General features: G+C 33.9%; 1 protein-coding gene across 1 annotated transcript; it reads left to right on the top strand.

Moving 5' to 3' along the window:
- Nucleotides 1-13: 13 nt before the first annotated feature.
- Nucleotides 14-11,268, top strand: HSPA13 (heat shock protein family A (Hsp70) member 13). Its single transcript, XM_017654356.3, has 5 exons — nt 14-164; nt 1,694-2,034; nt 5,078-5,291; nt 6,990-7,157; nt 8,139-11,268. Exons 1-5 carry the CDS (start codon nt 140-142, stop codon nt 8,804-8,806), a joined length of 1,416 nt encoding a protein of 471 aa, XP_017509845.1. The 5' UTR covers nt 14-139; the 3' UTR covers nt 8,807-11,268.
- The last annotated feature ends 5,705 nt before the right edge of the window (nt 11,269-16,973 follow it).

Genomic DNA, 16,973 nt, shown 5'->3' with positions numbered 1-16,973 from the left:
TTTGGTTGGAGCTGCAGCTCTTCCAGTCTCTTCAGAACAAGAGGACTACATTTCCCAGGGGGCTGCGGGGCTGCCGGCGGCGTGGGGGCGGTGCCTCACGTCTGGTACAGTCATCCCAAGCCTCTTCGGCGGGACTGTGATGGCCGGAGAGATGACGATCTTAGGTCAGTAACTCGGTGGGTTCCTTTACCTGCTGCGGGCATCGGAGCGCTGTGGGGAGGCCGGGGTGGGCGGGGGTGGCTGTCTTACCTACTGGATCCAGCTAGCGCAGCGGCAAGGACTCCGGAAAGGCGACTTAAGGGCGGTTTGGGGCTCCTCTGGGCGCCGGTTTGGGGGTCGCCTTTTAGGGTGGCCCAGGCTGTAGCAGGCCTAGGTAGGGCCGCCTGCGGCCCTCTGCATACGTCCCAGAGATATCGGGCCTCGGGAATGGTTCTTTCCAAAAGAACATCGATTTTGAACGGTTGGTCGCATTGGGGCCTTTGAGATGCTGCAAGAACGACATCTCTAATACCCTTTAGTGGAGGAGCGAAAGCATCGTTCTGAGTTGTAGACTCCTGTGATGCTGGATTTTGAGAGATCCAGGCCTCTTATGTGTAGTCTAATGATCTTTTCCACCAGTTCGGGTTAGGAATTATCCTTCTCCGACGAGAATGTGGTGAAGTGCTTCTGCGATTTTGCACATAGAAGCAAGAGGAAACTGGGGTTAATACTTGATTTCATTTCTTTGAATTATGTGTTGAGGAGGAGGAACTAGCATTTATGAAAAGAGACTCCTACAAATTGATGTTTTGGGTCGGAAAATGCACACAGGTGTTATATTACAGCCTCCTGAAACCAAAAGTAGATTAATTGTAAATTGGCATCTTCCTCACGTATGTTCACATTCTGCCTGGCGTTTGTTAATATCGGTGTTTTTTTTTTTTAATCTGAATATTTGTTGAGCATCTGCTCTTTGCTTGGAACCATTCCTGGTGCAGGGGATACAACAATTAACAAAATCTGCCTTCAAGGGGCTTCCATTTATGTTGCCATCAGGGTAACAAACTTTTCTGCTTCTCCTTCCTAAATATTTACCCATACAATAAGAATATCCTTAATTCATATTTAAATACAGAAAAAGGTAGTTATGTTCTGTTATGAAATGATAGTTCGGTATACAGCAACTTTCAAAATCATTCTATCCAATTTATACATTTTTTTCCTTTTGAAAGGAGAAAGGAAATAAAGGGGATAAAGAGTTTTAGCTTTAAATAACAGTTTTTTGTGTGGTAATTTTAATAATGGGATTTCTTTTTAGTGATAACTAGAGCTATTTATAAAGCTAAAATATCTAAATAGCAGTTTGTCAAGAAATTGGATTTTATCTACCTTTGTTACAGATGAATGGCTTTTTCTGTCAGCAACAGCACAATTTTGTAATGTTTTTACTTTTAATTCACCCATAAGTGAAGTACACGTACAACTACAGAAGTTGTTTTTCTTGTCACTCCATTTTAATTGTGTTATGTAATAACTTCATAAGAAACTTGGTGTCTGAGAGAAGTATTATCATTAGCATTATAAAATAAAATATTTTGACAGTGTGTAATTTTAGTCTTGCCTCAAAGAGTGGTATTAAAGGAACTTTGCTGTAGTAAATCAGTATATTGTGCTAGTTTGATAAGATACATCTTTTAATTTGCCTGTATTTCAGGATCAGCTGTTTTGACTCTCCTGTTGGCTGGCTATTTGGCACAACAGTATTTACCATTGCCTACTCCTAAAGTGATAGGCATTGACCTGGGCACCACCTACTGTTCTGTTGGGGTGTTTTTTCCTGGCACAGGAAAAGTAAAGGTCATTCCAGATGAAAATGGGCATATCAGCATACCCAGCATGGTGTCCTTTACTGACAATGACGTATTTGTGGGGTATGAAAGCTTAGAGCTGGCAGATTCAAATCCTCAGAACACAATATATGATGCCAAAAGATTCATAGGCAAGATATTTACCCCAGAAGAACTGGAGGCTGAAATTGGCAGATACCCATTTAAGGTAAGTGATTAAGCTAAAAGCTATTTTAATTTTAGCATACTGTTTCAATTAATGCTTTAGTTTCTAGTTGTAAAACATTCTAGTTCAAATTTTTTATTCTTCATGGAAGTTATATTATCTCGCATATCAAGCAATCCTGCAGCAACTCCAGGATGAGTTAATTTAGTGGCTATGCAGTGCTGTTAATGGAGTTAGAGCCTTACTGTATTCTTACTCTACCATCGCCAGAATGTCTTCTTAGTTCTTTACCAGGAAGACTAATAAAGCCCCATTTCCTATAAATCCATAGATGGACAGATACATATATATATATATATATATATGTTTGCATTCTTAAAAGAGATGATACTAGGCACATTGCCTTATGACTTCTTTGAAACTGAACAATATGTCATGGGCAGTTAGTCAATATGTTCACATCATTATCTTTCATGGTTGCATAGAACTATTCCGTTACTTAAGTATCCAGTCTTGACCAGTGTACATTTTATTTTTTCCCTGGTTTCTACCAAGGGAGCCTAAGTGAGTATCCTTGTACACATATCTTTGTATACTTCTCTGTTAATTTCCTAAACTTGAATTCTAGAAGTAGAATTGATAGGTCAAATGTGTGTTTTAATGCCTTTGATTTATTTTGCAATCAGAAAGTTCAGTGCTCTTAACTACTATCTTTTAGAGTGCCTATATCTTCACTAGTTTTTTGTTTTTTTGTTTTTTTGCCAATAAAGAAGTGATAAGTAATATTTTGTATTAATTTATATTTCTTTGATTATTAGTGAGGTAAGATACTTTAAAAAATTATTGGCATTTTTATTTTCTTCAGTGATCCATTTCTTGTCCATCATTCTACTTCATTTTGGGGTGTTTATCTTTTCCTTTATGATTATAAAGTAACTGTGATATGTTCTCAGCATTTTTTCCTTTGTCTTTTTTTTCTTTTTTTAATTGATACATCATTTTGTTTTCAAGCTGTCAGGAGTGTTAAATTTTTATGTGGTAGAATCATCTCTTGATTTTTTTTTTTTAATAGTGGTAGACTGTTAATGTACATAGGATGTCCTTTCTCATCCTATCCATAATTTTTTCCACATGCTCTTATATGAGTATTTGTAAGTCTGGGTTTTGCTATATTTTTTTCTTTTAAACATTTAAATGTTTTTTCCAGGTAGGGCTTTTGTGATAAATTATGAAGTAGAATTCTAAATGAATAGGTTTTAAAATGGGTAATTGTTTTAGTGCTACTTACTGAATAAAAATTTCTGAAAACTTTTTCAAAGGAGAAAAAAAATTTGCTCCACGTATTTCTTAGATTTATTTCTTCGTTCTTTTTTAGTTTCTGCCTAAGGATCCTTTATTTTTAATCTTTCTTATGTAATGATAAAATCACAAAGTTTGACATTTCCTGAAAATTACAGATTTGGGGACATTACTGATACAAGAGTTTTGTGTTTTATCTTTTTTTACAGTTTTATTGAGCTATAATTGACATACATCCCTATATAAGTTTGTGGCTTATAGCATAATGAATTGGCTTACATATATTGTGAAATAATTATCACAATAAGTTGAGTTAACATCCATCCTCTTGTATAGGTACCAAAAAAATGTTTTCTTGTCATGCAAACTCTTAGGATTTATTCTCTTCACAGGTTCCAAATTTACCATACCTAGTACTTTTTATATCTGGAACTTTGTATCTTTTGACTGCCTTAATCCAGTTCTTCCCCCTGCCCCTCTCCTCTGAGTAGCTAATCTTTTTTTCTATGAGTTTGGTTGTTATTGTTGTTGTTTTAGATTCCACATGTAAGTGCAACCATGCGGTATTTGTTTTTCTCTGTCTTATTTCACTTAGCATAGTGCCTTCGGGATCCATCCTTGTTGTCAGAAATGGCAGGATTTCCTTATTTTTTATGACTGAATAATGTTCCCTTGTGTATGTCTGTACCACATGTTCTTTATCCATTCATCCATTAGAGGACACTTAGGTTGTTTCCATGTCTTGGCTATTGTAAATAGTGCTGCTTGTGAACATGGGAGTGCAGGTATCTCTTCAACAAAGAGTAACAACAAAATGTAACAGATACATTCTATAAGTGGAATTACTGAACCATATGGTAGTTCTACTTCTAATTTTTTGAGGACCCTCCATATTGTTTTCCGACAAAGAGTTATTTTGACTTTTTGTCTGTTCCTGTTTCTAAGTGATCTGATTGTTGTTTCTGTTTCATGTGGGCTCTGATGATAGTAGTGTCTTTGGACCTTATTTTTATAGTGTCCATAGCTTATTTTTGTTTTTCTTGGACAGGTTTGTGGATTGTAAGGTTTTCTTAATTAAAACCTAACTATAGTCTAGAATAACCGGGGTATTCAAAAAATTTTTTTATATTATTTTTTCTTTATTATTTTATAATTTTCTTTATTATTTATGTTAATAGTCTATTGGCAAAAGTACGATAATATGTTTTAGATTTAACCTAATTTTTTAAATGTGCAACCACATTAGCAGGAATAATGAACTAATACATAATACATGTTTTCATGGAAATAAGAATGTAAGTGATACTTGATTCTTGGGTAAGAACATAATGAAGTGCTAAAATTATTCTTGTTAATATGTACCAGAATACTCTTTCAGGTATCTTATTTTTGGAAACAAGTTAATCAAAATAAGATCCTAAATCATGTATGTGAGTTAGCAACTATTATTCCTTATATTGATAATTTTGTCTTTCATTTATTTAACATATATGTATATGATATGAAGAATATTCTGTTTTCCAATTACATGCTTGATAATGAATTTTATTCTGCTGTTATTGAAACTATGGCATGGATTCATTTTACAGACTTTTAAAATATAACTTTTAATAATCTCTAATTTTGGTAAATTGATAGATTACAAATGAATGTTATGACCTTGTGAAGTTAAGTTTTTATTGACTGAGTTTAGTATGTATAGATATGTGTAAGTATATGTATGTATGTATATGTGTATATACACACTCACTGTTATACTTTTTTTTTTCGCAAACCCTATTCACAGGTTTTAAACAAAAATGGGATGGTTGAGTTTTCTGTGACAAGTAATGAGACCATCACCATTTCCCCAGAATATGTTGGCTCTAGACTGTTGTTGAAGTTAAAGGAAATGGCAGAGGAATATCTTGGAATGCCAGTCGCCAATGCTGTTATTTCTGTACCAGCAGAATTTGACCTAAAACAGAGAAATTCAACAATTGAAGCTGCTAACCTTGCAGGTAGTATCACTTTTGCCTGAGTAGCATTTTTCTCAAAATTTTCTGAGACTGAGAATCTTCTGTATAAGGTATATCACTTTGCAGACCACCTAACAAGGCACATACATAATCTCTACAATCGGAAGGTTAGATAGATTTTGGTATAGGTTTACAAATGAAAATCAAGGAAGCTCAATGGCACAGTGTAAACTGTGCATGTTATGACAACAGCCAATCAAGAAGGCACATGACAAAAGCTACAAGAGAACACATTGGCAATGAGGATTTTGTTTCTTACAAACTTTCTTTAATGTTAAGATGGATATACTTCTTAAAAATTTCCTGGTGGGGGAAAATTAATTTAACACCGTTCAAGATATATTGAGTGCCTTGGTAAAACAGATAAATCCCTGTTCTTGTGGAATTTATATTCTGTTGGAGAGAAATAGAAAATCAGTATTAAAGATAAGTACATAATGGAGTTTCTCACCCTTAGCATTGGTGATCTTTGGGCTAGATGATTCTGTGCTTTGGGGGACTCTCCTGTGCATCATAGAATAGTTAGCATCTCTAGCTCCTACTCAATAGATGCTAGCAGCACTCTCCCCTCCAAGTAGTGACAATCATATGTCTTCAGACATTGCCAGATGTCCCTGAGGGGCAAAATTGCCCCTGGTGAGATCTTGATATAGCATAGCATAGCAAGTAACATGCTGTGGAATTAAAAATTGCAGATAAGGGTACTGGGTTGCTGGTGGTGGTCAGGGAGTAGAGGAACGTGCAGGTTTTAAATACAGTGGTCAGGTAGGCTCATTGAGAAAGTGATATTTAAGTAGATTTGAAGGAGGTGAGGTCACTAGCCAAGCAGATACGTAGAAAAAATACGTTGCAAGAGAGAGAACAGCTACTGTAGCCAACTGAAAATGGGAATTTGCTGGTACATAGAAGATGAGAAGTTGGCCAGTGTGACCAGCGCAGAGTATATGATGAAGTCAGAGCTAAGGAATGAGTATTTTGGTTTTTAAATAAATTTTTCAGAGTTTGAGTAGTTTTTTATGGCTCCTGATACCTAGTACCATATACTTTCAAAACCACTGGTTAAGACTGGCAGTTAGTTTAAAGCAGGAATTTTGCTCAAGGAAATCTGGGTTTTTGCCTGAATTTTGGACTAAACATTATTTTCATAATCATGTTTGTTGTATATTTCAGATTTTCACTAAGGGTCTTGCATTTTAAGTACTTCTTAAAAGTATTATTGTAGCTTTTGGAACATTTCACCTTCATTTTTCTTTTATAATTTCTATTTATTCATCTATTCTTTTTATTAAAAAGTCATCTTAGGAGGAAGAACACAGTAAGCTCTCATTCCACAGCAATTTCTTATAGTACATAATGATTAAAGTTTTACTCATATCTTCTCAACTAATATAGAAAAGTAGAAGAGGCTGAGAGATCTTTTTAAATTAAGTATTAATAAAGAATAGAATGGTGTATCTCACTGAATCTGGATCTTATTTCTTTATATTGTAATGTTTAGAATAATTTCAATGAACCATTTAGAAAAACCTATATTTATCTTTCCCATTGTATTTATTGGGTTTATGATTGTTCTCGTTACTTAGGGGAGTTCATGTTAGAAGATACTAACGTGTTAGGAGGCTAAATGGGAAGGAATTTCTGTAATAATGTCCTCTCATGAGTTGTTCTTCACTCCAACAGGACTGAAGATCTTGAGGGTAATAAATGAACCCACAGCCGCAGCCATGGCCTATGGTCTCCACAAGGCTGATGTCTTTCATGTTTTGGTGATAGATTTGGGTGGAGGAACTCTAGATGTGTCATTGCTGAATAAACAAGGAGGAATGTTTCTAACCCGAGCAATGTCTGGTAAGAGCAACACAGAATTAAAGAAGTTAAGGCAATGCTTTCCTTAACATACCTAATGTGTTGTTTATTTTTAATTATTTCTATATTTTTTTACTTCATTTTAGTAATCTTCTAATATGTATGCCACCACTTATATGTATTTAAGGCAAAAAGTTGAAGTCTAAAAAAAAATGACTGGGCCTTCTCTAAGTCAAGTAAATACACTATCAGTAGGACTTTTCATGGTCTGATGAAGGGAACAGAAAGAAAGAAAACTTCCTCTAAAATGAAGAGTGATCATTTTACTTCATTTAATATGTTTTACAAAATAGGTATCTTCAGAAGATGTAATAATAGTATGCTCTAGGAAATGATAGGATTTTGCATTCTAAATCTTTCTTAAAGGCTTTTGTCGTAATTTAGTTTAAAGAATTAAACCTCTTTGAGAAGTCAATCGATTAGTTATAGGTAGTGTAACTTCTGCATTTTTCTTTTTCCTAACTGGATTTATATTACACTACTCTTTTCCTTTTAAATCATTTTTTCTGTTCTTTAGCTCTATCCTGCAAACAAGAAGATTATTTGAAAAAAGATAAAATGTCTACTGGTACCTTTTAATTTTAAGAAGGACCTTTTTCTATTGAGAATAATGAACTTTAGTGTTTTTAAATATCTACCTAAAAGCCAATCTGTGTTCTTAATCTGTTTTCAAAAAAATTATTTGATATTAAGAGGTATTTCCTTTTACATAATTTAAAAATTAACCCAGATGTGAACTGTTTTTTAATACGACATATTTCAATTAAAACCATTTTAACCAAGTTATTTTTAATGTCTTTGTATAAAAAATATCTTAATAATTCATTAAGCAAGGGATTTGTTAGGCCCAGACATCATTTTATACATACATGCTACACACAGGTACATGTACACAGACACATACACACACATATATACATGCATACACATGCATAAATATAAACATTTTTATTTTTAACTTAGGAAACAATAAACTTGGAGGACAGGACTTCAATCAGAGATTGCTTCAGTATTTATATAAACAGATCAATCAGACGTATGGCTTCCTGCCCTCCAGGAAAGAGGAAATTCACAGATTAAGACAAGCTGTGGAAATGGTCAAATTAAATCTCACTCTTCATCAGTCTGCTCAGATGTCAGTATTATTAACGGTGGACGAAAAGGACAGGAAGGCACCTGAGAGTAATGACACTGAACTGCCAAATGACAGACTTTCCCCAGTGGATGGCCACCATGTGAACAGTGTGTTTGGAGCTGGCCTTTCTGAAAAGAAAAGTGGAGAAAGTCAGGTTTTATTTGAAGCAGAAATATCACGGGAGCTCTTTGATACCCTTAATGAAGATCTCTTCCAGAAAATACTCATACCCATTCAGCAAGTGTTAAAAGAAGGCCACCTGGAGAAGTCTGAGATTGATGAGGTGGTTTTGGTTGGGGGTTCTACTCGGATTCCTCGAATCCGCCAAGTCATTCAAGAGTTCTTTGGAAAGGATCCCAACATATCTGTAGACCCTGACCTGGCAGTGGTGACAGGAGTTGCTATCCAAGCAGGGATTGATGGAGGCTCTTGGCCTCTCCAAGTCAGTGCTTTAGAAATTCCCAATAAGCATTTGCAAAAGACCAACTTCAACTGAATGATGGAGGAATGATTATTTGTGATTGTCTGATAGTCTCTTCTTTATCAGACCACCTCCTCCAATAAAGTCTCAAATGTCTTACAGATTTACCAAGAAGGCAACATTTAGATACATAAAAATTTTACATAACATTTTGTTTTAGGATTAAATGTGACCAGATTGATCCTGTCTGATTTTGGAGAGATGCTATTCCAATTAATACTTATAAAGGAATTGAGGTAAAATTCTCTTATAGGAGCATGGGTAGCTGTATTTTCTGGATTCTGGAAGTAGGTAACCATGTGTACTTAAAATGATATTCTGTAAACATTGCCTAGTACCAATTACAAGATTCCCAGTTCTTTCTAAATTATATTAGCCAGAGCTGGTAATTTATTTCTTTGGTTCTTACATGTAACTATTAATTGAACTATACTTGAAGGACAGTGTTGACGTCAGGTACTTACGTTGGCTGGGAGATGGCAGTATTATTAATACAAGCTGCATATATAACATTTGGTAACTGCCCTTTATAACAAATTTACTTTCATAAACTTCGTATCCCATTATGTGTCCTAGTCATATAATATTCATTCTCCAGGTTTTTAAAATATGTTTTTTGGATCAAATAGCTACAGATTTATTCAAATGTTTCAGTACCAGACTGTAGAAATCACCAGTTTGTAATTATTTATATTCTAATTCCTTCATTTGCAATGTATCATTCTCTGCTTAGACTTACATGATTGTACCTGGTTAGAAAATAATAGGGAATTATTAGTTGCACTTTTAAAAAGTGTTTATGTCACAGTAAAGCCATCATTACTGTCACTTCTTTGTTTTTCAAGACCTTTGCAGACCTAAACAGCAGTAAATAGTTAGCTACAGTACTTATATTTTTGTTTTTGTTTCTTTATTTTCAGTAATCTCTGGAGAATGTAGCTTACGTTTGAACCATCAAATGGTATTTGATTCAGTTTATCCATATTAGTTTTAAATGAGGAAAATTTGCTCAATTCTAAAAACCTTGCTATTTTCTACTGTCATTTTAAGACAGTCACACTTGGCCTATTTTCAGCCTTAAGGTTAGTGTGTGGTGAGAGAAGAAAATTAGTGAATACTGAAAGTAATATGGAATTCTAATGTGGAAGGCAATGTGGAAAACTTTCCACAAATTGGCAATTGTAGCACTTTTGTTTTGTATCCTTCTAGAAAAGCTATAGGAACCAAGAAAAAAAACATAGTTCTTTCTGTGATGCCCTTATTATTTGGATATATATATATATATATATATATATATATTTTTTTTTTCCTTAATGGAGGCATGTAACTTATCAATATTCAAAAATTATACTCTGGTCAACATTTTTGTTAATATAAAGTATATTTGCTTTATTCATTGTGAAATTTGAAACAATGTTGAATATCCAATCATTGAAAAAGAGAACTAAGCAAACTCATGTCAGTGACATCAAAACATTCACCTCATAATAAAAGGTTGAATGTTAATATTTTTTGCAGACCTTTTCTTAGCAATGGAATTGATATTAAAACACAATTTGAATCAAGTACCTTTGTGAACAGAATATTCAATGGATAGTAGGTAGATAGAGAAATATAAAATGTTTGTTGATATTTTTTATTTTAGAACTAACAGAGAAATGCCAAAGATGAATCCTCCACTGCATTATGAAAATAAAGCTCTTGGACTTTATATAAATCCTTAATAGGTTTCAGACTTGGGAAGTCTTTTTCTTAAGGTCTTTAAAAAGTGTTCAGTTTATCAAAATCTCCCCACATATAGTATTAACTTTAACCTAAAGCATTTTAAGATTTTTTTTTTTTTAGTTTGAATTCCTCAAATACATGAGAAAGTTCAGGACATTCTGTTGACCACTTTTTAAGAAGAAACAATATGCAAAACAGGGCAGTAATCTCATACACTAAAATGAATTTAAATAATTTGATGGTGTCTGAAAAATAGAATGGCAGTGTTGGAATTTGAGGGCAATAGTTCAGCATACTCTCTAGTATAGTTACACCTTTAAAAGATAATCTAAGGTCAGTCTTCAGTCATTTTAGGGGGCTATATATAGTCTTGGAATCAATGTAGTTTATTTATTTAAAAGAAATGCATCCTGAAAGGAATTATTTATGCTTAATAATCTGAAGGCATTTTTCATAAACTTAATACATTCTGGTTGTACATCTAGCTAGAGTTTTTGAAGTACATAACATTTAAAATATTAACTGTTGTATTATTAGTATATGTGAATGAGTAATTTATTTTGTATCAGGAATGTTTTGGTACTGTGTTTTCACTTAAACCACTGACTTATCAGCAGATACTACTGTGTATATAACATGTACTAAAGATTGTAGTCATTGTGCGAAACAGATTGTGCCTCTTAAATTTTTGTGTACACATGTTGTTCACATTTTAATGTAAATAAATACCAGTTTGCAGTTTGTTTTTTAAACTGTGTACTTTATTCTCCACTCAGGATTTGGCCAGAGTGCATTTTTGAGGTATACAACCAAGTGTGGATACAGCTGCTCTGATGCTCACACTGTGTAACCTCAGCAGCTATTGCCTAGTTTCCTACATCCTGTCTCTGGGATTGTTTATATGCTTTTCTGCTTACTTGCCTCTTTTAGAACATAGTTCCTGCATCATATGGGTAGTACCTCCAGAATTCCTAATTCTAGTCCATGGCTTCTGACTGTAGTGGAACCAAGACCCTAAAGTAATCTATAGTTACTAGATTATATAGTTAATAGTTAATAGAGAGTCCTGCATAATAGACTACTGTAATCCTTTGGGTAATGGTTAGTGCTTCATAATCTAATAGTTTGTCTTAGTCATTGGATGAAAAATCAATTTTTTTTAAAGAAATATGTTTAATTAATGTAGTCTTTTCAAATGAGCCTTTAAAAAAAAATCAAGTAGACTTGATTCTGTAGCACTAGTTCCTGTGGTTCCTTCATAGTGATTTTAACTACCATTGCCGAGGGACTCAAATATGTGAGAAAATACAGTGACCCTTCCATTATTTATTTTAAAAAATACGCAGTGCCCCATCAAGGTATGCAGCCTCCAATATGGGCTCTGATTATCTGTCTCTACTTCCTAATATTCACTTCCGTGTGTAAATCCTCTTCCCTTGAATTTGGGCAAGACTTAATGACTCATTACTGGAAAACAGAATATGGCAGAAGTACTTGGGTTGTCACTTCCAAAACTGGGTTGTAGAAAGACTGGTTTCTGTCTTGATGCAAGTTGCTTCTATAAAGACCAGCTAGCCTGCTGGTGAATAGAGGTGGAGAAAGGCCCTGAAAGATGAGAGGCATGTGGAGGTAAGTGAACCCTCCAGCCCTAGTCACAAGTCTTCAGATGATGCAGCCACAGTTGAAATGTGAATGTAATCTCTTGAGAGACTAAACCAGAATCATCCAGCTAAGTGGTTCCTAGGTTCCTGATCTGTGGAAACAGAGGTGATGCATTTTTGTTGTTTTAAACTACTAATTTTTGAATTGTTATTCAGCAATAGATAACAAATGCTTGCTATACACCAGTAGTGTTCTGAATGTTTTAGTAACACCAATTTAGTTCTAGCAAATTTATGAGTAGGTACTATTATCCCCATTTTTAGATAGGGAAATTAAAGACAGGTGTTCAGTAATTTCCCCAAGATTTGCAGCTAAAAAAAAAACCAATCTATGCTTGCGTTGTGCTGCCTTATCAATCACATAATACAATCTCATAGTAACTGTTTTGTTCAGTTACTTAACTTCTGGATAGTATCTATGAAAGACCTCTTATTTACCAAGTAATGTTAAAACTAAACATTTATGTAGTACTGTTTAAGCCTTCCCATTTCTGACAAGCCAGTTTGAGTTTACAGACTTTTTAAATACAAAATGGAGATAACAGGACCTGATTTGTTGGTTTTTCTGAGTGCCTGGCACCAAGAAAGTGCTAAATATTATGAATAGATAATGATAGAAAGATAGGGAAATGAGCAAAGAAGTTGAATAACTTGCCAAATTTATGCGGGATTATAAGAAAATGCCATGATAAAATAGGTTTATTATTTTCCCTAAAATCCTCAAGACCCTGATTCTATGGGTTTAAAGTTGCTGCAAGTCACTGAGATTTCTCCTGATAAAATATAAAAGAAGATAAATTTGCCTTGGTAGAGCATTTATTTCATTTGGAAAGGCTAGTTTGCCTCACATTAAGTTATTTGGACATTAAGACAATAATAAATGCAGTTTCTTTTACACTTCATTGAGTGAATTATTATTTGGCTTATCTAAAAGACCTAAAATATTTTAAATGATATAACACTTACAACTTTATGTAAAACATACTTTTCCTGTTAAGAATTAATCCATTCACCTTAAATTGTCTAACATGACCTATACAGTATTGGAAATTGGATCTCAATTACCAGTGATCACTACCCTTCCTCTGTTTCCCAAGTGGCTAAATGTAGATAATTTTGTCATGGATGAAAGACTGGCAGAAAGTTTGGCAGACCCTACTAAGTGCTATTGCAGAGTATTCTCTTTCATACTTGCAGAACCCACTTTTTGTTTGTTGTTCATTTGAGTTTTCTTCAGAGCAACAACCCCTTCTTTAAAAACTATTTCTGTTAAAAACTTACAGGTGGGGGATAGCTGTGTGACACAATGCTAGCCAGAGATGTAAGCGTAAATCACTAGGTAGAAACCATAGACTTTATAAACTTGCACACTTAAATTACACAGAATGTCTTGCTCCTCACCATTCCTTTCTCTTGGAATGCAAACATGATGCTGGGACGGAAAGCAATGGGTTTTGTGACCACCAACCAACAGACATGGTTTGGGTGGATGGTTGAGAAACACAGAAATAGCCCAATGGTTTTATAGAGCCACCCTGGCCAACTCTGTCTTCTCTACCTTGGGACTTCTGAGAAAAATATACCCCTTAGTGATTTTTAAGCTTCTTCCTTTGTTTTCCTTCTTTTCTTCCTTTTGCTTTGACCCTTTTTATGACTCTTAAATTTACAACACTTACTATGTGGTTGGATTTCTGCTTCTGGCCAAGATGGAATAAAAAAGAACTGGTTCAACTAAATTAACAGAAAAAAAATATATGAAACAACAGTTTTCAAGGTTTTACACATTGTGGTCAGCATTAATTCTTGTCCTCTACTTCTGTAGAAGCATAAATCTAGGAATATTTATGGACAAGCAGAAGACTGTTCTGTAATACGTGGAAATTGTTCACAAATTAAACAGAAAGCCTAAAGCAGATGTTCAGAGGGTATAAGTGGTGACTGAAGTTGCATTAATACATATGCCTAGTTCCCATTGCACTCTACTGTTGACATATTCCAAATCACTAATTTTACTCTTTGTGATCACCACATTGCATTTTCTACTGTGTGTATTGGAGTAGAAAGATAGCAAGAAAACAAGTAATCATTCACAAGTATATTGATGAACTGAGTTTCATAAATATGAATTTCAAAAATTGATCCTACATCACTTTCCTTGGCACAGAAAATGCATATTTGTCTTTTCCTCCTAAATATTTTGGAACAAGTATCTTAAAAAGTTTTCACAAATATCAAATCTTTTTTAAATTTATGGTCTATTTTTACATTTTATTCATATGCCTATTCATTTTTATTTTGTTATTTGTGCTGCAATCATGAGATAAAAGTTTCCTATCTTTGTTCAGTGGTAACTAACCTTGTGCTCAGATTGGTCACTATGTGAGCAACCCTGGTTAACTAGTCCGCAACAATCAACAGAATCCAGTCAGCCTTTACCTAGTTCATACCCATTACACTGGTCTCATTGCCCCGGTGGCAGAACAGCCACATGAACTCCCAACATAGTCTTCATTTCCATTAGAAGATGTAGAGAAATGTGGCTCACAATATGGCTGAAGTCCTGATTTCTGTATTCTATAGATGGTCCACTTGTTTGGAAAATGACAGTTAGAAAAGTGGAAACTACCAGAGAAAGATCTATCCTACTGCTGCCATCTCAAGCTTGTTTAATGTCACTGTATGTTGTATATTGTGTACCACTGGGGACTATGTCTTATTTTAATCTCCAGTCTCCCCCAGAGTTGCTGTGTCATATGGAACAGACTTTCATAAACATTGGCTTCATTTTTCCCTTTTAATTACTTAGTAGTGTGTCCCATGATGTGATTTTGTTTGTAAATATGGGACTACAATTATAAGGAGCTCTGACTATTGGTATTTAAATAATAACTAACATGTTATTGAATGTTTTCTTTTTGCCAGGACTGCATTATGTTTTGTATGATTTAATGCCCCCAAATCCTTAGAAGTTAGGTAGAATGAATTCTCAAGTAAGCCCAGAGAAGTAAATTAATTTGCCCAAGTTTATACAACTAGAAAGTGCTGGAGTTGGGATAGTATAGGCATCCTGTTTCAGGATCCTGAACTCTTTTAACCACTCTATTTTCTTATTTTCTTGATTATTTTTCCTAAAAGAAAGGCCCTCTAGCTCAGCTAGAATTATGTACTATTAGTGTGTGTATTAAAATACAGCATTACATTTTCTTAACACTTTGATATCAAAGCTATGTTTAAAAGTATATGAAATCACTGTTATTAAACCATTTTTTGACCTACAAAAATGACTATTTCATATGTTTTAAACTACTCTATATTTGCAGAAACATCCTGCCCCCAACCTTTAATCCCATTTAATATGCTTGCAAAACTATTGGTTTCAAATTCTTCTTCCCCATTTTTGAACTACAGTCTTTTAAAGTGGCTCTTTCAGAACTGAGACACCTTGGTAGAGAACTAGAAAGAATATCGTAAGTTTTCTGGTCATGTAGACCTGGATTCTACATTTTATTGGCCAAGAGTCTCTCTAAATCTTACTATTTTGGTAAAACGGGGTGAATAATAATACCTTTTTTTATATTCTTTAGAGAGGATTGAAAGTAAATGATTCTAGTGTCTTGTTTATTACTTGGCATATGGTAAGCTTTTAATAATATTCTCATTATCCTAAAAGAATTCAACTAAAGGCTGCTTAAGATTTTCCTTCTATCAGCTAAGGTAAATATTTATGCATATTGAAATTATAATCATTATTTTCTTAAACTATTTTGAAGTTAAAATCTTTAAACAAGTCAAGACAATTATTGGGTAAACATGTTTTATTTTACTCAAATGTACAACCACTCTGTTACCCTCATATTGAGTACCCTGCACTTTGCTTCTAGTGTACTTCAGTGTTTGAATAACCTTGATGAACATAATTAAAATGAGACTGAAATATTAATTTCTCAAAACATAGTAAGATTATCTTTGATTAATTCTGATTTAATCATTTTTATGTTTATTTTTGCTTTCTTTTTACACTTTATAATGTGTATGTTGTGCATGTGTATGCATATACATTTTTTAAACTGCACATACTCTAATTATATAGTTTGGTGAATTTTCACAAACTGAACCAATACTTAGACCCAGATCAAGAAACAGAATATAACCTTAACCTAGAAACCCATCTTGGACACCCTTGCATTCATTACCCCTTCTCATCAAGGGTAGCCAATTTCCCTACTTCTAATAATATAGATTAGTTTTTCATCTTTTAAAAACATCTGTATAAATAGAATTATGGAATCACATAATATTATTCTTTTATGGTTGCCTTCTTTCACTCATTATATTTGTGAGATTCATCCATGTTGTTTTCTGTAGCTGTTCATTCATTCTCATAGCTGTATTGAGTTTTATAGAGTTCCATTGTATGAATATACCAGTTTATCCAGACCACTGTTGATTCCCTATTAGAGTTTTGAATTATGCAGTATCTCTAACTGATTTAACATAGGTGTAAAGAGGCTAAAACATTATCTTTTAACTTACATTAATGAAATATCTATGTTCCTTTCTTACTGGAATTCAGCAGATATTATTCAATGGTTACTGAGCACAAAAAATAGTAGACACTTCAGAGATTATAAAGGCAACACTTTTAGTAGCTTACATTTCAATGGGAGGAGGCTTTAGATAATACAGGGTTTTATAATTTAAGGCAACTTTTCATAAATACCCCTAAGACACGTAGTAGGTAAAACAAAGTTGCATAGAAATGAGAAAAGGAGGATGAAATAAATAATTGATGGGTC

The sequence above is a fragment of the Manis javanica genome, chromosome 3 (assembly GCF_040802235.1).
Source record: "Manis javanica isolate MJ-LG chromosome 3, MJ_LKY, whole genome shotgun sequence".
NCBI classification, from domain to species: Eukaryota; Metazoa; Chordata; class Mammalia; order Pholidota; family Manidae; genus Manis; species Manis javanica.
This window is presented reverse-complemented; position numbering and strand designations above follow the sequence as displayed.

Bases quoted from the DNA above. Each gene is read 5' to 3' on its own strand.
- HSPA13 (XM_017654356.3), top strand. From the start codon at position 140: ATGGCCGGAGAGATGACGATCTTAG. The intron at 165-1,693 runs GTCAGTAACTCG...CCTGTATTTCAG, and splicing joins CGGAGAGATGACGATCTTAG to GATCAGCTGTTTTGACTCTC. The intron at 5,292-6,989 runs GTAGTATCACTT...TCACTCCAACAG, and splicing joins TGAAGCTGCTAACCTTGCAG to GACTGAAGATCTTGAGGGTA.